Below are 25,235 nucleotides of genomic sequence, written 5' to 3' on the forward strand. Positions count from 1 at the left end.
TTCATTTCTAGGTCCACTTATACGCTAAAAAATAGAACCCTTTGATGAGAATGTCAGTGTTAATGGTAATTTTGTTGTCCAGGTTTTTTTTTTTTTTTTTTTTTTTTTAATATAAGACAATTTAGGGGTTCCCCAGTGGCCCAGTGGATTAAGGACCTGACATCACTGATGTGGCACGGGTTTGATCCCTGGGCCAGGAACTTCCTCATGCCGCGGGTATGGCTGAAAAAAAAAAAGAGAATTTATAGTTAAGTAACATATCTGTGGGCATCATAGTACTCATAAGTTAAACTTTTTTAAAGATGTAATTTCGGAGTTCCCTTGTGGTGCAGTGGGTTAAGGTTCCGATGTTGTCACTGTGGTGGCTTGGGTTGCTGCTGTGGTGTGGGTTTAATTCCTGGTCTGGGAACTTCTGCATGCAGCAGGCATAGCCAGAAATTAAAAATAAAGATGTACTTGTCTATCGTCATCAGGGCCAGAGTGGAATTTGTAAACCTGTGAGAAATGAATGTCAGATTAGCTTTCTTATATTTTTGGGTGAGATTATGGTTTTATTAGCTTCTTCTCTGAAGAGACAAATTCTATCAGTAGTGCTAAAAACCCTTAGTGGCAGAACACAGGGAACTGTTGGGAGTTCTTGCCATTCTCTCTTGCTCTTTTTATTGGCTATGCCCACAGCATATGGAAATTCCTGGACCAGGGATTGAACCCACACCATGGCAACAGCCCAAGCCACAGCAGTTACAATGTCGGATCCTTGACTGGCTGTACCACGAGAGAACTCCGTTCTTGGTATTCTTGATGTCTCAAGATGCATTTCATTCGTAGGTTTTTCTAATCACAAAACTGAGACATGCTTATGGGAAAAGGAAGGGGGTGTAAAATTACTAGTTAGCGTGTGTTGGGCGGTTTCCAGAGTCCCCGGAACAATGCTATGAGCTCTGTGCTCTGTGGAAGGAGAGACAGCTAGAAAGGAGCAGTGCCTGGCCCCAGGTGAGTTAGGGATGAGAGGCCTGCCCTCTGGTGCAGGGCTGCTTAATTGGGTGATGAGCCTAAGGATTTTGAAACCAAACTGCTTCATGGTTTGCCTAGGGGGCTAAGTGTTTTTAACTTTGTTCTCTCCTTCAGTGAACACACTCACTGACCTTTCATTTGAAGAATTTCTAGTTTGGTCGTCAGCCTAAGTGAAATAGAGAAACTTTTCCAAGGTGCTGGCTTCCTTTTGCTATCTTGGATGAATCGTGGTTTTTATGTAATTGCCATTTCAAAAGCACACAAAGGTGTTCCCTTGTGGCGCAGCAGATTAAGGATCAAGTGTTGTCACTGCAGCAGCTCGGGTCGCTGCTGTGGTGTGCCTTCAGCCCCTAGCCCAGGAATTTCCATATGCTGTGGGCACAGCCAAGGGGGAAAAAAAAGCAAGCACACACGTATGTCAGGTATAATCCCACAACGCAGGACTGACAGTTTTCGGTGTGTATCTCTCTACTCTTGCCTACACATGTATTTTTTAGAAATTGCCTTTTAACTTAGTGTTATCAGGAAGGTCCTTTGTGTCTAACACAGAGGTGCCACGTGAGTATGGAACAAGTAGGGGGCGTCTCCTTTCAAGACGTCTTTTTAGGTCTGCTGGGAGGGAGAAGGCACTGCCCCCAAATAGTTGGAAGAGGCATACCGTGGATGATTCCTGGTGGCTTTATTTGCAGCCGTGTCGTACTGGCGCAATCTCTAGCCTATCAGAAGGGAATCGGGCTGTTGTGCAGCAGTTGAAAGGACCCACAGCCTTTGTGCCATGTCCACACAGCCTACCTGGCAAAGTGTGAGATGGAAGGCCTTGCAGAGCAGTGTACAAGTGTCCTCCCACTATGTAAGCCTTAAGAAATATAAAATGCCCATCAATGTGGACATCGTGGTTACAAGCATGCCTATAAAGCCAGGAGGAGTGGAACCAAATGTTTGACAGCAAAGACGTGGTGGTTGTCATGGAAATGTCTCTGTCTATTAGTGTTTTCTTTTTTAGAAGGAAAGTATGCTACAGATGTTTACAATTACCAATTCTGATAGACACCATCAATTTTCTTTAATTAAAATACTTCTCAAATACAATTTTTAAAGATGACAGCTCCATGCTCTGGAAGTTTAGGTGGTGCAAAGAGGGGGCTGGAGGTGCTTATTAGTGGACCCCAAGGAGCATGGCTTTCCAGTCCTGGACTCTGGCACACAGTGGGCATTTAATAAGTTTGGAATTTAATTGCCTTAAGCAGTAGTAGGAAATAAGGGAGACAGGTTTGAATGGCCACAATGATTTATGTCACTGGTTAGACTAAAACTGCCTTCAGCTGAAATGGTACTAACAGTTTCCATATTTGCTGGCATATTACATGCCATTTTACCTCCCCTGAAATGTGTAGAAATTACCAGCTGTGTGTGGGTGGTCAGGGTAAAGGGTACCACCCATCCTTGTACTGTGCTTCCATCCTTTTTTTTTTTTCACAGCCATTACTTGCAGCATATGGAAGTTCCCTGGCTAGGGGTCGAATCAGCTGCACCTGGGGTCTGTGCCACAGCCACAAGAGACCCAAGCCACATCTGCAACCCACACAGCAGCTTGTGGCAATGCCTGATCTTTAACCCACTGAATGAGGCTGGGGATTGAACTCAAATCCTCATAGAGACAACATCTAGTACTTAACCTGCTGGGCCACAGCAGGAACTTCTAATTCCATTCTGTTTTATTTATATTAAATGTTTTATTAGGAAAAAAGTTTTTCCTTACAAAACTTAAAAATAATATTGTACAAGAGCTCTTGTCATGGCTCAACGGTTAACAAACCTGATTAGCATCCATGAGGATGTAGGTTCAATCCCTGGCCGTGCTCAGTGGGTTAAGGATCCGGCGTTGCTGTGAGCTGTGGTGTAGGTTGCAGACGTGGCTTGAATCCCATGTTGATATGGTGTAGGCCAGCAGCTATAGCTCTGATTCGACCCCTAGCCTATGGAACCTCCATATGCTGTGGATGTGGCCCTAAAAAGACATAATAATAATAACAATAATAATAATATTGCGCACATGCAAAATGAAACAAAGTTCATTTTTTAAACAAGCTTTCCTACATAGTTGGGAGTATTTCTCATGTACACTTTCGGGTCTGATTCACATACCGGTGCCTCTAGCATTTTGGAAACCACCCCTCCACCCCCTGCCACCGCAAACCCAAGCCTGCAGTTTCATCCGGTATGTTTCTAGATGTTGCAGGTAACTTAAGTAGGAATACGGCCTCTATCCAGAGAGGGTATTATTAGAGTTCCCTTGTGAGGCAGCAGGTTAAGGATATGGTGTTGTCACTGCTGCTGCCAGGGTTGCTCCTGTGGTTGGTGTGGTTGCTTCAATCCCTGACCTAGGAACTTCTCCATGCCTCAGGGGCAGCCAGAAACAAAAGAAAGAGAGTAGTAATCACTACCACAGTTTTCAAATAGGTTTTATTTTGTGTGGAAGTCTAAGTGTAAACTGCTTCTGTTAGAATCTCTGGAACTCAAGTTTGATAACCATGTTCTTTTAGAACCGTAATTAAGAAGGAAGAGAAGATTGAGAAAAAGGAGGAAAAAAAGCCTGAAGAGATTAAAAAGGAAGAAAAAGATGAAGATGAGCTGAAACCAGGACCTACAAATCGCTCCAGAGTCACCAAATCAGGTAATGAGAGTCTTTCAAGTGGGTTGCTTGGAGCCAGGGAGCACAGCAAGCTAGGTGACTTTATTGAGCTGTGCTCAGGCAATGACAGAGCTTCAGGTGATGACATGGCTTAAAGGAGTTTCTCTGTGACATAAGAAATCTGAAGCTTTTCTGGTTGGGATATATGTTTATAGGTGGCTCCATGACCTGGGTTGTTGATTTTCCTGAATCTCTGACAAAAAGAGAGTGTGGGATATGCAAGAGGGAGGTGTCTTAGTTCTTGTGACTAAGAACTAAGACATGCAGTTCTGCATGTGTGTAATCAAATTTTTCTGCATTTATGTTAAAACCAGATACAGTTTTTTGAAACACAGAAAACTAAAACCTTAGAATGTCTATACCTATTGAAGTAGTTGCACTTGGAGCATGCCACCTCTGTTGTCGTTTTATAAAAGTTTATTGTGCTGTGCACCCTCAGATTTGCATGAGGCTCCACAGAACATTTTGCGGAAAAAATAAAACCAACCCCCCCCCCATAAAACAGAAACAAAACCCAGCCATCTGGAGCCTTGAAATTCAGTTCTGCACATTACAAGTTACATCTTAAGTGCTTGGGGTAATTTACCAGCAGTCTCGAGAGGAATGTGTTTTTAAAATGTTCCTCAAATATTGTAAATCTCCCTAAATCAGTAATTGTTTCGGTGTTTAGAGCCTGCTTATTGTGTCATTGAGGGGAAGATTGGTTTGGAAGCCTTTATTGCAGTCGATGAATGAGGGCAGCCCACCCATCTGGGGGGGGCCCTCAGAGCGTCAGTGTCTGATTCAGAGTACAAGGGCCCAGGTTTTGCAAAGCACTCCAGAACATGTGGGAGGAATACAGATTGGTGTTAATTTTCCTTGGAGCCACTGGGATTTAGTGTGGGGGTGAAAGCAGCCTGCAGGTTGGATGTGTTTGTGCCCAAGTTGCAGAATGCACTTTGACTCACATCTACATCCTAAGATGTGGGCAAATCATGCCGCTTCATTCCAGATGAGCAAAGGCCTGTCGGGGGCACCATCTGCCTCAAACCCAATGTTGCTCTCTTGGCAGTGCTGACTTTATGTCACAGTGAAGAGAAAGATGGGGTGCAGAAGCTCCAGAGCTTAGCATCAGTCAGTCGATGCAGTGTCAGGCTGGGTGCTGCCTGCAATCAGAAGTGAGGGTGTCAGCATGTTTTTTATAGATTGCTGTGTTTTTTCCTGAAGGAAGCAGAGGAATGGAACGAACAGTCGTGATGGATAAATCGAAAGGGGAGCCTGTCATTAGTGTGAAAACCACAAGCAGGTCAAAAGAGAGAGTAAGTATTGCTTCTGCCTCTCAAGTCCAGCCATTTTTGATGGTGGTTTAACAACCACTTTGATTTATGTTATGAGTACAATGTTAAGAGTTCTTTGAAGTACTCAAGAGGCACATTGTTAACTACTTAAATGATATGTACAGACACGAATTAGATTCTAAAACTTATTTCAAAACAATACTCAACCTTGTTTGCTCTCACAAGAGCTCCCAGCAAATTCTGTCAGGTTATACCATCTTCTAGAAGGAGAACTGCTTCACAGATCCGGTAGAATGGGCAAGACCCAGGGCTTTTCAAGTCAGAAGGCAGATTCTACTCTGTTAATCTAATAACACTTTATTTATTTTCTTTAGTTGCTTTTCTAGTCTTTTATTAAATTAATCAAAACGAAAAGTAGAGTTCACCCTAAAACTGTCCTCCATGTTATTAGAGAATGTGCTTCATTGCTTACATGGTACACACCGCTGGACAAGCTAATTGCTTCTCTGTTTTGCTTTTTCCACTCTGGAAAACAAAACCCTCTGCATCCCAGCCGAAGGCACTAACTAAACAATAAGGAGAGAAGTGCTCTTTTCATGAATGCAGAAAAAATGAACGTTCCGGGAATCCATCACTTGGTTTCGTTAGTGGTATGGGGGTGTGTATGGTGCTAGGTAGGACATTTTTATCATCAGTGTAGATTTGTGCGGCTGCCGCCACAGTCCAGATATGAAATTAGTCCATCAGCACAAAGCCATCCTCCTTGGTGCCCCTTTATTGTCATACCCACCCCAAGAGCCCTTCCCCAACCCAGGGAAACCTCTTAACTTGTTTTACATCGCCAGCCTGTCATCACTGTGAAAATGATGGGTAAGGGTATAATACCCATCCCTGGGTATAAATGGAATCTTGGAACTGGGACTTCTTGAGATTGGCCTCTTCCCTCAGCATGATGTCCTTGAAATCCATCCAGGTGGTGGTATGTGGCTTTTCCTTGTAAAGCTCATATGATTCAGTTTATGGATGCACTGCCATCATTTTAACCAGTCCCTAGTGGCAAGACACTTGGTTGGTTCCACATCTCCTGTTGGAGACTGGGATGGGGCAGCATGCCTCTTGGCAGTGCTGGTCCAAAGCTGCCAGCACATTATTCGTTGTGATAGATATTATCAGAGTGTCTAACAGAAAGGTGCTTATTAGCCTTAAGTACTTAACCATAAGGATACTAAACGTTCATTGAGTGTGTCATGTGTGCCAGGCTGCTAGTAAGTGAACCTAGGAGTCCAGTTCAGGAACTCCACTGCCATGCTGGCCTCCCCAATAGATCGCATCCACACCCTGAAACATAGGGTGTGTCTGTCCTTCCTCACTCCATCCTGCAGTATGTGGGATCAGACTCTGAACTCTGCCCATCTTGAAGGTCATTGTGATGGTTTGGGTTTTCTGTCCTTGTAATGAGGTCGTCCTCTTTGTGTCTCCCTCTCTCCCCTTGCCCAGCTCCATTGGTAAAATACTTGGTTATGACCTTTGCCTAACTTTTTCATGGATTGCTTTGTCTTTTATTGATGTTTTTGCCCCTTTGTGAGCTAAATAAGAAAATAAGCTTAGGAGCTTTTAAAAAATGTCTCCCAGGCCCTTTCCCTGGAGGTTCTGAAGCAGTGGGTCTGCAGAGAGCTCTGACTTTTAAGGTACTAAAACTTCTGGGAGAATCTGGTTTGTGGCCAGTTTGGGAGTCCTAGCCTTGGAGAACCTCAGAAATGGGAGTGGGTTGTTAATGTTTCCTCCCTTATCCTGGAAATGGAATTGCCTGTTAGAGCTTTATGCTTTATTGGGAGTGCTATTTTACTTTAAAGTGCCTTTGGCTTGTCATTTTTTTGAGGCCACCTGCCTGAGGCCTGAGCCAACAGTTGAGGAGTAGAAAATGCAGCCCATCATCCAGCTATCCCAACAGCTGGCTTGACAGCTTCCCCACTGAACGGCTGGGCTGCTGTGGCATTGTGTGCACATGCCCTGTGCCTCTGAGGAGCCTCGTTTTGCTCTGGATAATGCAGAGTGCTTGGTTCTGCTACTCCAGAAAAACTCTTTGCTGAGATTTCACTCCACCTTTTGTCTTCATCAATGCCCTCTTGAACATTTGAAAGCAAGACTGGCAGTGTAACTCAGGTGTGGAGCGAGGCAGCCTGTGCTGGGGTCTGCATGTAAACAATGTGGGACTGAAGAGTCTTAGTCTGGTTCAGACATGCATAGTTAACTTTCATCGTGCATTTGTCATAATCACTTTTCTGACATTAATAAACCAATTTTGGTACACAGAGCTCTAAGAGTCAGGATCGCAAATCGGAAAGCAAAGAGAAGAGAGACATCTTGTCATTTGATAAAATCAAAGAGCAAAGGGAACGAGAACGCCAGAGGCAGCGGGAACGGGAAATCCGAGAGACAGAGAGGCGACGGTGAGTGGAGTCAAGCAAAGCTGGCAGGTGCATGGTTTCCTCCCCAGATGGTCGTCCTTTCTCCCAAGCGAGTTGCCTGTGTGGCCGTGGACTCGATGGCCTCCTCCTGTGTTTTCCCTGAGACTGAAAGACGAGGGTTCGCACTGGTCCATGGTAGTCCTGTGACATTCATCAGAGCCCATTTCTGCTCAGCAGTAACTCCTCTGGCTGAAGTTGTACCTTGGCCCAGGTAGCAGGCATACCCACGTGTGGCTTTGATAGAAAGGTCCTTAGGGTTAAGGCCTCCATCTTCCCTGGCAAACCCTTCCACATAAATTAGATCAAACACAGCACCCAGGGATATGCTGGCCTTTTAGAGCTGTGAGTCAACACAGAAACTCTTATCTTCACTCCTGAAAGGTCTGTGCTTCCTCGCATTTTCAGGCAGCGGTGTTCCCACAGCCACATTGTGCCACACTCCCCTTTGCTGAGGAGATGGCTTATTGGAACTGGGCTGTCATTTCCACTTTCATGTTCTGCCATTTCATTCACATGGGGCCATCTAGAGCTCCCTTGTTGCTGTTCCCTCAAATATTGCTCAGTGAAGCAAAAGCTTCACATTGCAGTGTTTGGGAAACTTCCTTGAGCTAAAGTGGATCATTTGCTTTTCTAAAATAGTGTGACTTCAGCCTCTGCATATAACTTTCAAAAGTAAAAGCACTTTGGGAGGCTTCTTGGTCACTCTTTTACTTCCAGCTGGCTTACATTTGGTTTGGAGCCTTTCCAGGCACTGTGGGAGGGCGTGACAAGTGGCTGTCCAGTCCCTGCTTAGCTCTTGATGTGCAGTGGCCGGGGATGCGAGACCTTGGTCCCCTTCGCTTGTGCCTGTCTTTATCTTATCCCCATACCTTCTTGGGTCTCTTCAAAATGACATGTTCATTAAAAATACAGCCTTTTGGAGTTCTGTGGCACCACAGGTCAAGGATCTGGTGTCCTCACTGCAACAGCTCGGGTCGCCGTTATGGTGCAGGTTGAATCACTGGCCAGGAAACTTCTACATGCCAAAGGCACAGCCAAAAAATAAAAAAGATACAGCCTTTTTAGAGGGAAGGGGTGAAAAAAGGTTGCTCGTTGTACATTGCTAACTGTCCCTTCTCAGAGAAAGCTGCCCTCATCCATGTCTCCAGGGTTTTCTCTGTGCCCACCAGCTTTTTGAGTAGCAATTATCTTTTGTTTTTCTTACTTTTTTTGTTTTTCTTACTTTTCTGCTTCATTTTGGTTTGTTTGAGACGGGTCCTCCTGGTCTGAACCTGAGGCTTGAAGTTCTGTTGTCTCCTCCGCACCACACACACACACACACACACACACACACACACACACAGCCTCCCAGCTCAACCTTGGCTTTGCTTTTATGAGGTTGGGGTTTCTGGCTTATCCAGAGCTGCTTAGCAGGAGTGGGTTGGTGCCCACTGCCTGGGGCTTGAGGGGAGCCACTTAACATCAGGGAGCTGGAAGTTTCCAGGCACCGTCGGGAGGAAGACACCTGGATCACTGGATGCCACCAGTCAGGATGGCCTTCCTATGTCCCCCCAGAGAGCGGGAGCAGCGGGAGCGGGAGCAGCGCCTGGAGGCCTTCCACGAGCGGAAGGAGAAGGCGCGGCTGCAACGGGAGCGGCTCCAGCTCGAGTGCCAGCGGCAGCGCCTTGAGCGCGAGCGCATGGAGCGGGAGCGGCTGGAACGGGAGCGCATGCGTGTGGAGCGCGAGCGGAGGAAGGAGCAGGAGCGCATCCACCGCGAGCGTGAGGAGCTGCGGCGCCAACAAGAACAGCTACGTTATGAGCAAGAGCGGAGGCCAGTACTCCGGAGGCCCTACGACGACGTACGGTAAGCCCCATCCCACCCCCGCGCCTGCGCCTGCAGCGGGGGGAGGTGGTCCTTCCTCTAAACGTTGGACCAGCTGCTTTTGCTCCTGTCCACCTTAGCGTGGAGAGTCGGAGATGTTGGAGAGGGAATCTGGGCTCCTGGATGCTTTTGCAGAACTCGTTGCTAACACCTCCGTGCCCTTGCCTTCTTTTCACCAGCCAGTTTATTCAGAGTCTTGGTAGTTGCCACTTGCTGAAGGGTTTGTGATGCTTTTGCTTAAGTTGTCCCATTACTCCCACCGTGGCTCACACAGTTTGAGTGTGTAGGCAACAACCAGGCAAGCTTTGCGCTGGTGGGGGGGGGGCGGGGGCGCGTTCACCACCGCTCTGTGGGGTCACTTGTCCTCCACAGGGAGAGGCACAGGGTCGGCACTATGGAAAAGGAGATTGCCTTCTGATTCAGAAAGTAGGTTTATTGGTCTCCAGCTTCTCTGAGCTGCTTAATTGACGGTCACCTGTCACCCCACCACCCATGAGCCTAATTTTCTGGTAGAAATCAGGAAGAAGATAATTGGATACCATCCTGAGTTGTATGTAGTTTGCTATCACCTGATCTAATTTCCTTTGCTTTTGCAAAAACTCAGAGGGAGGTTCAGGTTACCATAGAAGGCGAGAAGGTGAAAATGTGGCAGCTCTGAATGTCGTTCCAGAAGAATCAAATATTTCATTTCACTTGCATTGAGTTCATGTGGGGATCAAGGTATTAACAGCCTTGTGATACAATTAGCTCACAGCAGTTCTTTTTTCAGGAGTGTCAGATGAGAATGCCAGTATGCCTTTTGGCAGTTTGGGGGATTTTAATTTATCAAATCAAAGCGATAATGATTGAATGTTTAGAGATTAGCCCTGCAGGACATTTTAAATGATACTGGGTCTGGAGAGAGTGCTTCCTCCCCACCTCCACCTTTCTTTTTTCTCTCATTTCCTTTCATCAATGAAATTTGCATCCTCTTTAAAATAAATACTAGGCGAGATGACACCTATTGGCCTGAAGGAAAGCGTATGGCCATGGAGGACAGATACCGCCCGGACTTCCCTCGGCCTGACCACCGCTTCCACGACTTTGATCATCGTGACCGGGGCCAGTACCAGGATCACGTGGCTGACAGGTCAGTCCCTGCTTCTCTCTTATAGCAAGAATCAGTCTCCATCTGTTCTCTTGTCTGAGCCTCCTAGTGCATGTCTCTGACCACCACATAAGGGATTTAAAAAGAGACCTTAAGCAAGACATTGGGAATTGGTGGCATCTTTGCCTTGTCTAGCAGGAAGGCACCTCAGAGCTCGTTTCATGCCCTGTCCTCTTACAGATACGACACATGGGCCCTGGGCAGGACCAGAGCCTTGGCATCCCCCACACTCACCTCTCTTGGGCATGGCCCAGGCTCTGGGTTACACTGCTCCCTAGGGTCACTCCACAGCACTCCGTCTCTCTACCCCTCCTACCAGCATGAGTTGCTCTGGAGCACAAGGCTTGGAGGAGGGCATGGCCCGGCCCCCTTGGTAATACAGTTGAGGAAGCAATTTAGAGAAAGGGTATGACCCACCTGAGCCATCAGCAGGGGTTCATACCAGCACATGTGAAGAGAGCTGACTGTGGAACATAGCATAGGTCCTGTTAGGCCTTCTTTGTGTTTCAGAGGTCTGGGTTGGGTTTTGGTAGTACTTTTTGTAATGAGGACTATATCTTCTTTATTAGAAAGGCAGCCCTCGATTTTCCAGTTTAAGAATTCTCCCTTTAGGTTTCTCTTCGGGCTCCCCTGGGCTGCATATCCTTGAGCCATTTCATTGCTCATTAGCTCCACCATAAGGGAAGGGAGAAAAAGGGAAAGATGGCCGAGAAGCCCTTGTTTAGTTAATTATAGCTGGAATTGGTTTGAGATGTGATATGAGTCATGCATGTTGGGTCAAACCAGAGGTTAGGGATCCTCCAAGGCTTTCTTAATTATCCCATTTGTCACCAGGCCATAGGTAAGTTAGGCCTTGGCTTCATGGTGTGGATCTCTACTTCTGAGACCCCTCCGAGGGATTTTGGTTTAGCAAAACCTTCATTCCCACCTTCTTAGGATCCGACTTCATTCCCAGCCCCAGGAAAAAGCCTTTAGATGTGAGCCAGCATTTTTTTTCAGGCCAGCAAATTACAGTTTTTATGTGGTAAAAGAGGATAAGTACCCCAATTGTGGAACTCTTTTTGTGTGGCCTTATAGCAATGTTGTATGGAGCCATCAGCTGCCATTGGAATGAGATATTTCCCTTTTGCAGGAGGGAAGGTTCAAGGTCAGTGATGGGAGAGCGAGATGGGCAGGTGAGTAAAAGCCAGACACCAAGACGGGGGTGGGGGGTGCCTGCTTTTGTGGGCTGGGTGGGAGCATGGCCATGGCAGTTCTGGCTAATGAGTACGTATTCACAGAATTAATTGTTCCCTGTTTAGTGAGTCTACAAAGGGCATGTTCTTCATTTTATTCAGGAGAAACTGAATAAAGAGATACCTGGATACCTACTTGTTTAGAGTGCCTTCAAGTCTAGGCACTGCCGGATCCCCCAAATGGGGGCTTAGCGGCAGCATGTTAAGGGGTCATTTAGCTCATGTTTCAGGGTGTTCCTTTGTTTCAGGTACTGGTGTGGGTCCCTTTGTCTCCTGTGGTCTGCAGGTACCCTGTGAGGGGTGCCTAGGGTATCAGAGGATGTGGGAGACCGCCACAAGAAAGGTGGGGGGCCGTATCACAGTTGTGGCTTTTTAAAAATAGGGGTGTGTGTTTTGAGAGAATGTTATAGTGTCACTGGCCAGGGGTTCTGAACCACTCCCACCTGTGGTACTTGCCTCTGGGTGTCATTGTAAGAGGCCCATGCCACCTCCATGTTACTATGAACAGAGGGATATGAGAGCACTGGCCCATCCTGGTGGTGTGGGAAAAGCCCACCTGTCACCAGCAAGGAGCACATGTCTGATTCTTTAAGGTCTAAGTAACTCTTCTCAGTGGACCCCAAAGAGGGGGGCTCTCCATGCTCACAGAGCAAGAGGAGCCCTTCACTGGCCCTTTTTGTGGCGCTCTAGTGGGGGCTTGGGGTTTTAAGTGAGGAGGAGATTAGGAAGTGTCAAAAGGGACCTGGGCAGGTCTCTAGGGTGGCTGAGGGTGCAGAGCCATACCACTGACCACTGAGACAGGGTCTGCAGGTCGGTAAGATGTAGAAGGTGAGCCTGCTTCAGGCCTGTCCAGTAGTGGTGTGGCTGGAGTTGCCCTGTCCCTCTTGTGTCTTCTAGCACTATTCAGACGACCGCCACGGCCACGGAGGACCACCAGAGCGCCATGGCCGGGACTCCCGAGACGGCTGGGGGGGCTACGGCTCTGACAAGAGGATAAGTGAGGGCCGGGGGCCCCCGCCTCCACCCAGGTTAGCAGGCAGGCCACAGCGGGGCCAAGCATCTCTGTTGCACCTGGTCAGAGGTTGGCTAATCTAAAAGTGAACTGGTCATGTGCACCTGCCACCTTGCCCAAACTTGCTCTGCCTGACTTGATGTGTCCAGGTTCACCCCTAGGTATGAATGTCCCCTCATGAGCCTTGCCTGCTGAAGGAGACAGCCCTGAAGCCATCTAAGACTTGTTCCTGTCAGTAGTAGGGAAACTTTACTCCACCCCTTGAAGTTGTCTTCAGACATAAGTAAGGCTGCCATTAGGGATACCAGAAGTTTCTATTACATCTCCAGGTGGGTTTTCAGGTGTTACTCTAAAACTGGGGTGCTGGTCTGATCCTTAGAAGTCTACTTAAAATTCGGTCCTTTAAGCTCGTTTAATCCGCTTTGCCTTATATTTAAATGGGAGAGTACCTGCTTAGGCAGAACATAGCACTGAGCAGTGTTACTGTGTGACTGGGCGGCTTTCACCCAATGGCAATGCTACACATGTCTGGGGGCGCACTCACCCATGCAGAGAGGTGTTGGGCATCTGTCTGCTGGGTTCCTGGTCCTGGGCCTTGGAGTGGTGGTCAGCTGGTGGCCAGTGCACTCATCCTTCCACACTCTGCCTAAGTCTGGGAAGCTTTCCTGGACAGTCTTCAGGGGCTGTTGGTACCAGCATGTTGGAACTGTGTTTGGATTTTCATCTCAGAGCATTTCTTTCTGAAACTTTATTTTTTTATTTTTTTGCTTTTTAGGGCCGCACCCAAGGTGTATGGAGGTTCCCAGGCTAGGGGTCCAATGGGAGCTGTAGCCGCTGGCCAGTACCACAGCAACGCCGGATCCTTAACCCACTGAGCAAGGCCAGGGATCTGAGCCATGACGGGAACTCCTGAAATTTTTTAAAAGAGCTCCTTTGAGCTCTCATTCACATGCTGCACTTGTTTGTTTGTTTTGAGAGTTAATTTTTATTTGGAGCAAAATTAGGACTGAAGCCCGGAGACAGCATCTCAGGTAGCCCAAAGAAACCGCTCTGCACACACTGCGCATTTTACTCATGTAAAGTGTACAGTTGACTTTCAGTATATTCAGTTAATGCACCCATCACCACAATTTCAGAGCATTTTCATCACCACCAAAAGAAAACCTCATTAGCAGTCACTCCCCAGTCTCTTGGCAACCACTAACTTGCTTTCTGTCTCTGAACTTGCTGGTTCTGAGTTTATCACAGAAGTGAAATCTCACACAGAAGGAAGCCTTCTGTGTCTGCTTCTCTAACTGAACATCATGATCTCAAGGCCCATCTGTGTTTTTAGCAAGTGTTAGTGCTTCATTCCTTTTCATGGCCGATAAATATTCCAGTGTGTGGATGGACACTTTGGTGGTTGCCACTCTTGGACTGTTAGAGAATTATGCTGCTGAGAACATTAGTGTCCAAGTTTGTTAGGTTTTGTTTTGATTGGTTTTTTTTTTTTTTTTTTTTTTTTTTGTCTTTTTAGGGCTGCACCCACGGCATGTGGAGGTTCCTTGGCTAGGGCTTAAATCAGAGCTGTAGCTGCCACCGCCTGCACCACAGCCACAGCAATGGCCAGATCCAAGCTGCATCTTTGACCTACACCACAGCTAAAGGCAACACCAGATCCTTAACCCACTGAGAGAGACCAGGGATCAAACCTGCATCCTCATGAATACTAGCCGGATTTGTAACCTGCTGTGCTACAACAGGAATTCCAGTGACCAAGTTTTTGTATAAACCCGTGTTTAGCGTTCTTTCAGACATCTAGGCGTGGAATTGCTGGGTCACATCGTCTTTGTTTAACCTTTTAAGGATCCATTGCACTGTTTTCCAAGGAGGCTGCAGCATTTTATGTTCCCATCTGTGTTTCTCCACATTTTCACCAACACTTGGCATTGTCTGTCTTTTTGATAACAGCCATCCTAGTGGGGAAGAGGTGGTACCTCACGTCTCACTTGTGTGGTTGTGATGTCAGCTGTGCTGAATATGTTCTCATGTGCTTCCTGGCCACGTGTATCCTTTGGGGAAGCGTCTGTTTCCATTCTTTGCCCACTTCTCTAAGAAACCCTTGGCAGTAGGGCACATCATCCACGCTGCACCTCACCTTAGCCGCCCAGTGGGACAGTTGTGTATCTGCTTTTTGTTTTGGCAAAGGGGTGGACGTGACTGGGTGGAACATAATCCAAGGCTCGAAGAGCATCAGGAGCGCACCTGGCCAGGCACAGTGGACGCAGGCACGGCGGGCCGGGAGCACTTGCGGTGGCAAGGTATGGGCTGACTGCTTGTGGGTCGGGAAGGGGCTCCAGGGTGGGGGCGGCCACAGTCCCAGAGCTCTCCAGAGACCAGTGCCGTGCTGCCCCCCCCCCCCCCCCCCGCTTTTCCAGAGCTTCCGAGAAGGGAGTGTTGGCAAAACTCTTCTCTTCCAGGTGGTGAGAGGGGTCTTTCTGGGCCCTCGGGCCCGGGGCACATGGCAAATCGGGGCGGAATGTCGGGGTAAGAAGCTTTGTCTTGCTCTTCACTTCCTCTCTTTCTGCGTGTTTTATCAGCCTCCTGGGTCGAATGTTTTAAAAACCCCCAAAGTAGCTCTTGGCGACTTATGCAAATAACATTCTTCCCCGAGATGCAACCTGTGATTATGATTTTTCTCATCTGGAAAAAGTCAAAGGGCTCTAAAGGCTTTAGAGCTGCCGTTTGCTGCACGGCGACACAGAATGCGAGATGCTTCCGGGACCAACATGTGCCTTTGTTCCTAGGCGAGGCGGCTTTGCACACAGCGGGCATTCCCAGGGTCACATGGTGCCTGCCGGAGGCCTAGACGGTGGAGGACTGGCCGGCCAGGACCGGGGCAGCAGAGTCCCGCACCCCCACCCTCACCCTCACCCATACCCTCATTTCACCCGCCGCTACTAGACCCACCCCACTCTGCGTGTCCTGGCTGTTGGACAGATGGACTGTTGAATCTCTTAGGGTTACCTTGAACTTGTGGGATATTTTAAGAAACAAAAGCAAATCCTGCCACCATGTTGTAGCTCAATACAATGTGAATTCACTTTTTTTTAAAAAAATAAATGTGTTCTGCCATTTTTAAGACAAGGTTTCTGTTAACGAGGCATTCCATTTTCCATTAATAAAAGTTTATGGTTCGCACTTGGTGTGTGTCTCAGTGATTACAGAGGAGAGCGCGGTGTTTACCCTCAGTATCACCTCGGTACATTTGAGTAGCAGAGGCAAACTCACATTAGGGAATTCTCAGAGCTGTTCAGTGAGGCGGGGTGTCTGCCTCCCCATTGAATAGATGAGGAAATGGGTACAGGGGTCAGATACTCACCCAAAGTCAGAGAGCACATGGATGGCAGAGCTGGGATAGGAATTAGGAATTCTTCACTGAGGGGAGGATATTTGTTTTGGGGCCCTTGGACCAGTCACTTCACCTTTTGTTCCAGGTCCTTGGAGTGAGTGGCCGGCAGTGGTATGCAGTTTGGGGGTCTGGCAGAAGAGGGGATGGGGAGCCCCCTGCTTGGCATGAGCCCAGTGGTGCCTGATCCACCCATTTTTCTGGAAATGTGAATTCTTAGGTGAAATGTCATTTGTGATTTCTAGCAGTAGCAATTTTCTTCATTAAAAACCACCAGACAAGAGCATTCCCATTGTGGTTCAGCAGGTTACAAACCCAACTAGTATTCATGAGAATGTGGATTTGATCCCTGGCCTCACTCAGTGGGGGTTAGGGAGCTGGTGTTGCCATGAGCTGTGGTGAAGGTCACAGATGTGATTCGAGTCCTGCGTTGCTGTCTGTGGCGTAGGCTGGCAGCTGCAGCTGCAGCTCCCAATTTGGCCCCTAGCCTGGGAACTTTCATATGACCCATGTGTGGCCCTGAGAAGCAAAGCAGACAAGCAAAAAACTATCAGACAAGGTCCCTGTCTGGCCAGCAGTGCCTCATGCCAGTCCTTTGAGCCAGGCCTTTCTGGTGTGGCTCCACAGTGAAGTGTCTTTTCAGCCAGGGGGATACTTGCTGCCCCAGCAGAGCTGATGTTGACAGGGACGGGGTGACCACAGGCATGTTGGGGCAGGGAAAGGGCCCATCCCTACTCATGAGGGGTGACCTGGGGGCCTGTGGAGGGCCTGGGTCACAGAGAAGTCTCACTTCCCACAAGTTCCAGCCTTGGTCTGGCAAGGTGAGAGTTAACCCATGTGCCGCCTGCTGGGAACCTCCTCTTTCTCCGTAACTAGGACAGCCACCCCACAGGCCCTAGAACAATTGCCAATTCTCCTGGAGTCCCCTGTGTTCCTGATGGGGTGTTTAGTTTTAAAAGAGCAATCTGAAAATCCAACTCAGCGTGCCATGGAAGCCAGAGCATGAAAGGCATGCTGATGCTGGCCCCCGTCCTGTCTGAACTGCCCAAATAAACACATTGTGTGCTTCCCTCCCCACAGGGGCTTTTAGAGTCATTTTCCAATGACAAATTGATGGGACACAGTCTCCATGGTGCACTTGGGGCAAGTGTGGCATGTTTTCTTCTGCCTCATCTAACCACTCTGCATGTTAGTCTATAGTTATGGTCAGAAAAAATGCTTAATATGATTTCAGTTTTCTTAAATTTGCCAAGCCTTGATTTGTGGCCCAGAATGTGATCTATCCTAGGAAATGTTCTGTGTGCACTTGAGAAGAATGTGTATTCTGCTGCTTTTGGATGGAATGTTCTATAAATATCTAAGTCCATCTGGTCTGATGCATCATTTAAGGCCTGGATGATTTTCTGTGTGAAAAATCTGTCCATTGCTGCAAGTGGGGTGTTATTGAAGTCCCCTGCTATTATCGTGTTACTGTTGGTTTCTCCTTTTAAGGTTGTTAGCAGTTACCTTATATATTGATGTGATCCTATGGTGGGTGCATATATATTTACAATTGTTACATCTTCTTGGATTGATCATTTGATCATTATGTAATGTCCTTCTTTGTCTCTTATTCTTTAAGGTCTGTTTTGTCGTTTATGAATATTGCTACTCTAGCTTTCTTTGATTTCCCTTTGCATGGAGTATTTTTTCCCATCCTCCCAATTTCAGTTTGTACACATCCCTAGAACTGAAGTGGGTCTCTTGAAGACAGCAAAATATATGGGTCTTGTTTCTATATCCATTCAGTCTGTCTTTGTCTTTTGGTTGGGGTGTTTAGTCCATTTACATTTAAGGTAATTTTCCATATGTGTGTTCTTATTGCCATTTAATTAACTGTTTTGGATTTGTTTTTGTTGGTCTTTTTTCTTCCCTTCTTGTTCTCTTGTGGTTTGATGACTGGTGTTGTGTTTGGATTGTTTTTGCTTATTTGCTTGTATATCTATTGTAGATTTTTGGTTTGTGGTTACCATGAAGTTTTGATACAGGAGTCTATGTATATACAAGATTGTTTTCAGTTGTGGTCTCTTAATTGCAAGTGAATCTCAAGTATCCTGCATTTGTACCCTCCTCACGATTTCTGGTTTTGGTGACATATTTGTGTGTGGATGATTTCCTACCTTTATTATGTGTATGCCTTTACCAGTGAGCCTTGTCATTTGTAATATTTTTGTTTCTAATTATGGCCTTTTCTTTTCTACCTAGAGAAGTTCTTTTAGTATTTGTTGTAAAGCTGGTTTAGTGGTGCTGAATTAGCTTTTGCTTGTCTTTAAAGCTTTTGATTTCTCTTTCAAATCAGAATGAGAGCCTTGTTGGGTAATCTTGTTTGGAGTTTTTTTTTTTTTTTTTTTCATCATTTTAAGTGTATTGTGCTACTCCCTTCTGGCCTGCAGAATTTCTGCTGAAAAATCTGCTGATAACCTTATTGGGGTTCCCTTGTATGTTATTTGTTGCTTTCCCCAGCTGCTTTCAGTATTTTCTCTTTGTCTTTAATTTTGGTCAGTTTGATTAATAAGTGTCTCAGGGTGTTCCTCCTTGGGTTTATTTTATATGGTACTCATTGTGCTTCCTGGATTTGAATGAGTGATTCCTTTACCATGTTAGGGAAGTTTTCAGCTATTATCTCTTCAAATATCTGCTCTGGCCCTCTCTCTCTCCTCTCCTTCTGCACCCCTATAATTCTGATGTTGGGTTTAATGTTGTCCCAGAGTTCTCTTAGACTGTCTTCATTTCTTTTCAGTCTTTTTTCTCTTTTCTGTTCCGCATGAGTGATTTCCACTAGTCTGTCTTCCACCTCACTTATTCGTTTTTCTGCCTCCTGTATTCTGCTGTTGGTTGTTTCTAGTGAATTTTTTATTTCAAGTATTTTGCCTCTATGCTTGCCTAACCCTTAATCTTCTATTTCTTTGCTCACTGTTTCTTGTAATTTATCAATCTTTGCCTCCAGTTTATTTCCAAGATCTTGAATCATCTGTACTATCATTAGTCTAAAGTATTTTTCCTGGAGGTTTGTAATCTCCAGATCACTTACCTGTTCTTCTGGGATTTTGTCTTATTCCCTTATCTGAGTCATATTTGTCTGCCTTTTCATTTTGTATAGATTTTTGGCATGGTCTCCTTTTTGCAGACAATAGGGTTGTAGCTTCCCTTGGCTTCTGATGTCTGCCCCCTTGTGGCTGAAATTGGTGCAGGGGCTTGCTGCAGGCTTCCTGATAGGAGTGGCTGGTGCCCACCCACTGATGGGTGGAGCTGATTCTCATCCCTCTGGTGGGTGGGGCTTTGTCTCTGGATGTGATTAGAGGTGGCTATATGCCTGGGGGGCGGGTCTTTAGGCAGCCTCTTTACTGATGGGTGGAGCTGTGTTCTGAAACCAGTTTGTTTGGCATGGGGCTTCTCAGCCCTGTTGGGTGGGGCCAGATTTTTCCAAAATGGTCACCTCTAGAGGAGTTCACCCTGATGATTATTCCTGAGACCTTTGCCTCCAATGTCCTTCCCCCACAATGAGCCACTATCATCCCCTGTTTTCCCAGGAGATCCTCCAAGAGCTGCAATCAGATCTGACCCAGGATCCCTGAGTTGTGGTTGTGGCATAGGCCAGCAGCTGCAGCTCCAATTGAACCCCTAGCCTTGGAACTTCCATAGGCCACAAATGTGGCCCTAAAAAAAAAAAAAAGATTAGGGGGGTGTAAAACAATACAAATGGATCCTATCCTAGTCCTTGAGGCCAGGAGTCCAAAATTAAGGTGTCAACAGGGTTCTTTCTGAGGCCATGGGGGGGTGTCTGTTCCAGGCCCTCTTCCAGCTTCCTGTGGTCGCCGACAGTCCCAAGCATCCCTGACATGTAATTGCATCACCTCATTTCTGCCTTCTTCACAAGCCTCTCCCACTGTATGTCTGCATCCAAATTTCCCCTTTTTATATGTACAGTCATACCGGACCAGGGCCCATCCTAATGACCCTCTTTTAATTTTACTTCCGGGAGTTCCCGTTTTGGCTTAGCAGTAATGAGCCCAACTAGTATCCCTGAGGTTGTGGGTTTGATCCCTGGCCTTGCTCAGTGGGTTAAGGATCTGGCTTTGCTGTAAACTGTGGTGCACATCATAGACACGGCTCAGATCCCGCATTGCTGTAGCTGTGTTGTAGGCTGGCAGCTGCAGCTCCAATTCAACCCTTAGCCTAGGAACTTCCATATGCTACAGGTGTGACCCTAAAAAGCAAAAAAAAAAAAAAAAAAAAAAAAAAAATTACCTCTGTACAATTCCCTGGTGGCTCATTTGGTTAAGGATCTGGCATTGTCACTGCTGAGGCTCGAGTTGCAGCTCTGCTACGGGTTCCATCCCTGGCCTGGGAAGTTTTGCATTCTGTGGATGCAGCTTAAAAAAATAAAAATAAATGAAAATAAAAATAATTTCTATAATTTTATTAGAATTCCCTTGTAGCAAAGTAAGTTAAGGATCTGATGTTGTCACTGCATTGGCTGGGATCACTCCTGTGGCACAGGTTCAGCGCCTGACCTGGGAACTTCCACATGGTGTGAGCATGGCCAAAAAAAAAAAAAAAGATTACCTCTGTATAGGCCTCCAAGTCCAGTCACATCCTGAGGTCCTGAGGGCCAGGACTTAAACATGTGAGTTGTGGCAGGGCAGGGTGGGGAGATGGGGTGCTGTGAACGCAGCTCAGAGTTTTCATACTTAAGAGATTTTTCAGGAATACAACTTCTGGGTAAATTGAGGGAAAATGGCTTGTTGTTAAGTCCATAACCTTACCAAGAGTTCACCATTTCTATGTACAGACCTTTGGGGTCTAAAAATACCTCCCCTGCTGTTTCTGTCTGAGATTAGTCTGAAGAGGCCCACATGTCTGAGCACTTCATTGTGTGCGTGGTATAACCGGGGCCTGTGTCTGAGCACTTACAGGCTGAATTAGTCAGTATTTATCAGACATTATTTTCTCTTTCTTTTTGAAAATATTTTTAATCATTTAGCTGTGGGGTGCCACAGCTTGATGTGGAATCTGTTGCTCATCCAGGGCTGGAACCTGGGCCACAGCAATGAAAATGCCAAACCTAACCACTAGACCACCAGGGAACTCCCTTTAATCTTTTCTTTTTCATTTTAAAAAGTTTTATTATAGTTGATTTAGGAGTTCCCACTGTGGCACAATGGAATCGGTGGCATCTTGGGAGCACTGGGATGCAGGTTTGATCCCTGGCTCGTTGCAGTGGGTTAAGGATCCAGGGTTACTGCAGCTGTTGCTTAGGGAGAAGATATGGCTGGAATCTGATACCTGCCTCAGGAGCTCTGTATGCCTCGGGGTGGCCAAAAAAGGGGAAAAAAAAGTATAGCTGATTTACAGAGTTGTAATAATTTCTGCTGTAGAGCAAAGTGATTCAGTCATACATGTACTCACATCCATTCTCTTAGATTCCTTTCCCATGTAGATTATCACAGAATACTGGGTAGAGTTCTCTGTGCTATACCACGGGTCCTGTTGGCCAATCATTCCATATACCTCAGCTTGCATATGCCAGTCTCAAACTCCCAGCCTATCCCACCCTTCCCACTTGTCCCCTTTGGTAACTGTAAGTTTGTTTTCAAAGTCTGAGTGTTTCTGTTCTGACAATAGGTTCATTGTATCCTTTTCTTAAAATTCCACATATAAGTGACATCATATGAATTTTGTCATTCACTATCTGACTAACTTCATTTAGTATGGTCCATCCATGTTGCTGCCAATGGCATTATTTCATTCTTTTTTATGACTAAGTAATATTCCATTATATACATGTACCACATCTTATGGTTTTCTCCAGATGGATGCTCAGGAGTGGGATTGCTAGATTATATAGTAGTTCTCTTTTTAGGTTTTTTTGTTTGTTTTTTATTTTTTTTTAGGGCTGCACCCGAGTCATATGGAAGTTCCCAGGTTAGGGGTCAAATCAGAGCTACAGCTGCCAAACTACACCATAGCCACAGCAACACTGGATCTGAGTCATGTCCGTGACCTACAGTACAGTCAAAGCAATGCCAGATCTCCGACCCACTGAGCGGGGCCAGGGATCGAACCCAAAACCTCACAGATACTAGTTAGGTTTGTGTCTGCTGTGCTACAACAAGAACTCCTATTTTTAGTTTTTTGAGGAACTTCCAAACTGTTTTCCGTAGTGATTGTAGCAATTTACATTCCCACCTACAGTGTAGGAGGGTTCCCTTTTCTTTGCACCCTCTCCAGCATTTATTTTTTGTAGACAACTTTAAGATGGCCATTCTGACTGGTTTAAGATGGTGCCTTGTAGTAGTTATGGTTTACATTTCACTAATAATTAGCGATGTTGAGCATCTTTTCATGTGTTTTTTGGCCATCTGTTTATCTTCTTTGGAGAAATGTCTATTCAGATCTTTTGCCCATTTTTTGATTGGGTTGTTTTTTTTTTATATTGAGCTGTATGAGTTGTTTGTATATTTTGGAGATTAATCCCTTGTCAGTCACATCATTTGCAAATATTTTCTCCCATTCTGTGTGTTGTCTTTAATTTTGTTTATGGTTTCCTTTGCTGTGCAAAAACTTTTAAGTTTAATTAGGTCCCATTTGTTTATTTTTGCTTTTATTTTCATTACTTTGGGAGGTGGATCTGAGAAGATATTCCTACAATTTTTGTCAGAGTTTTCAGTCTAAGTTTTCCTCTAAGAATTTTATAGTAGCCAGTCTTATATTTAGGTGTTTAATCTGTTTTTGAGTTTATTTTTGTGTGTGGTGTTAGGGAGTGTTCTAATTTCATTCCTTTACATGTAGCTGTCCAGTTTTCCCAGCACCACTTATTGAAGACTTATTTCTTATCTTTATATCTGATAGCGCATCAAATGATTGTGTTGTTGAGGTTTTTTTAAAAAAAAAAACATGTGTTGTTAGTTTATACTAGCTCTGGTTTTTATTTCAAGAGAGAAAAAGGAGGTGGGAAAAATCTTTGTTTGAAGAGGAATCTGCTGGGAGTTCCCGCCATGGCATAGTGGGTTAAGAATCCGACTGCAGCAGCTTGGGTCCCTGAGGAGGCAAGGGTTCTATCCCAGGCCCAGTGCAGTGGATTGAAGGATCTGACATAGGTTGCAGCTGTGGCTTGGATTCCATCCCTGGCCAACTTCCATATGTGCAAGTGCAGCCATTTAAAAAAAAAAAATCTGCTAATGGACACTTGGGTTGTTTCTACTTTTTGGCTCCTGTGAAGAATGCTTCTATAAAGTCAAGTGTGAATATTTGTCTTTGCAGACCTATTTTCTCCTTTTCTGGGTGTATATACCTAGGAGCAAAATTCTTGTGTCATATGGTGAGCCTATATTTAACTTTTGAGGAACCCGCCAGACTGTTTTCCACAGGGGCATCCCCTTTTTTATATTCCCAGGAGCCGTGCACAAGGGTTCCAAGCATCTCCACATCTTCACCAGCACTTGTTTTCTGGGTTGTTTGTTCATTTTTGGCTGCACCCAAGGCATGAGGAAATTCCCAGGCCAGAGATTGAACCTGCGCCACAGCAGTGACAGTGCCAGACCCTTAACTTGCTGAGCAACCAGGGAGCCTGATGTTTCTTTTTTTATTAATAGCCATCCTATAGCTGTAGGTCCAATTTGACCCCTAACCTGGGAACCTCCATATGCCATGGGTGCAGCCCTAAAAAGCAAAATAATAATAATAATGATAATAATAATAGCCATCCTAATGGAGGAGTATTGGTATGGATGAACAGATTGTGGTCCAACCATACAGTGGAATATTAGTCAGCCTTTGAAAGGAAGGGAATGTTGACACACATGGCAGACTGCAGTATGGATGGGATCGTGACATAATGCTCAGTAAAACAAGCTAGACACACAAGAACAAATACTGAATGATTCCACTCACAGGAGGTCCCTAGAGAAATCAGATCTGTAGAGACAGAAAGTAGATGGTAGGGCCAGGGACTTGGGGAGGGGGATGGAGAGTCAGGGCTCAAAGGAGACGTGAGAAAGTTCTGGAGATAAGAAGTTCCCACTTCGGCTCACTGGTAACGAGCTGACTAGTATCCATGAGGATGCCTGTTCGATCCCTGGCCTTGCTCAGTGGGTTAAGGATCTGGCATTGCCATGAGCTGTGGTGTAGGCTGCAGACGTGGCTTGGATCCTGGGTTGCTGTGACTGTGGTGCAGGCCGGCAGCTGTAGCTTCGACTTGACCCCTAGCCTGAGAACTTTCATATGCCAAGAGTGCAGCCCTAAAAACCATAAGTCTCAGGTTTGATCCCTGGCCTCAGTGGGTTAAGGATCTGGCAAAGCCGAAGGCTGCAGCATAGGTGGCAGATGTGTCTCGGATCCTATTTGGCTGTAGCTGTGGCTGTGGCTGGCAGCTGCAGCTCCAATTAGACCCCTAGTCTGGGAACTAATATATGCTGTGGGTGCGGCCCTAAAAAAGATGAAAAAAAAGTTTTTAAATTAAAAATATATACATTTATTGAGCACCTACTGTATGCCAGGGCAATTCTGGGAAACCTATAGGAACTGGGCCTAGGGTGTTCATGTCTTACAGGAGACCTGTAAAATGTTGTGAGGCCTGGTGAGGAAGAGTGAAGAAATGATCTGCTCCAAAAATACAAAAAGAAAACTGCAAGATCAGAATTAATATCTTATAAAATGTCTCCACATCTACAAAAATGTGTCAACTTCATCAACTGCTAAATTTTGTATTCATACAGATTTCATTATGTTTCAAAACAGCTCCTAGGTTAAATTTTCTCACTTTGCAGGAATTCCCAAGCCTGCACCATGATTGCCAGTCTCAAATTGCACGAGTTACTCTTAGTCAAATAATTTCCAATGCAACATTATAAAAAGGACTTTTTGATGTTTAAAAAATACAACCACAGATCCGTCAGTGTGTGGGGAGGTGGTGCCTTTTAACTGGTTTGTGGGTTGAGGGGTGGGGTCCTCCCATTTCTGCCCCTCCCTCGGTCACAGGATCACAGGGTGATGAGCCCAGTGGGTTCATATCCCAGCTCTTCTTCTTTCATCAGCTGTGTGTCCTTGGGAAAGTGGCTTACCCTCTCTGGAGCCCTCAGCATTCTCATGTTTCAAATGG

The 25,235-nt window shown here is 45.9% G+C and overlaps 1 protein-coding gene across 3 annotated transcripts in view; it reads left to right on the forward strand.

Moving 5' to 3' along the window:
* SAFB2 (scaffold attachment factor B2) overlaps positions 1–15,888 on the forward strand; it is a 34,795-nt gene extending 18,907 nt beyond the window's left edge. For all 3 annotated transcript variants that reach the window (XM_021084025.2, XM_085013160.1, XM_021084026.2), the window contains 10 exons: positions 3,558–3,688; positions 4,913–5,004; positions 7,297–7,433; positions 9,006–9,296; positions 10,303–10,443; positions 11,594–11,636; positions 12,594–12,724; positions 14,896–15,008; positions 15,168–15,234; positions 15,495–15,888. In XM_021084025.2, the coding sequence (XP_020939684.1) occupies positions 3,558–3,688; positions 4,913–5,004; positions 7,297–7,433; positions 9,006–9,296; positions 10,303–10,443; positions 11,594–11,636; positions 12,594–12,724; positions 14,896–15,008; positions 15,168–15,234; positions 15,495–15,651 (1,303 nt within the window). In that variant the 3' untranslated portion in view covers positions 15,652–15,888. The remainder of the gene's footprint in view (positions 1–3,557; positions 3,689–4,912; positions 5,005–7,296; positions 7,434–9,005; positions 9,297–10,302; positions 10,444–11,593; positions 11,637–12,593; positions 12,725–14,895; positions 15,009–15,167; positions 15,235–15,494) is intronic.
* Positions 15,889–25,235: the final 9,347 nt, after the last annotated feature.

Source organism: Sus scrofa, chromosome 2 (assembly GCF_054392235.1).
Source record: "Sus scrofa isolate SSC_HxYL_T2T_F1_AM1 chromosome 2, Sscrofa_HxYL_maternal_Yorkshire_Landrace_v2.0, whole genome shotgun sequence".
NCBI lineage: Eukaryota > Metazoa > Chordata > Mammalia > Artiodactyla > Suidae > Sus > Sus scrofa.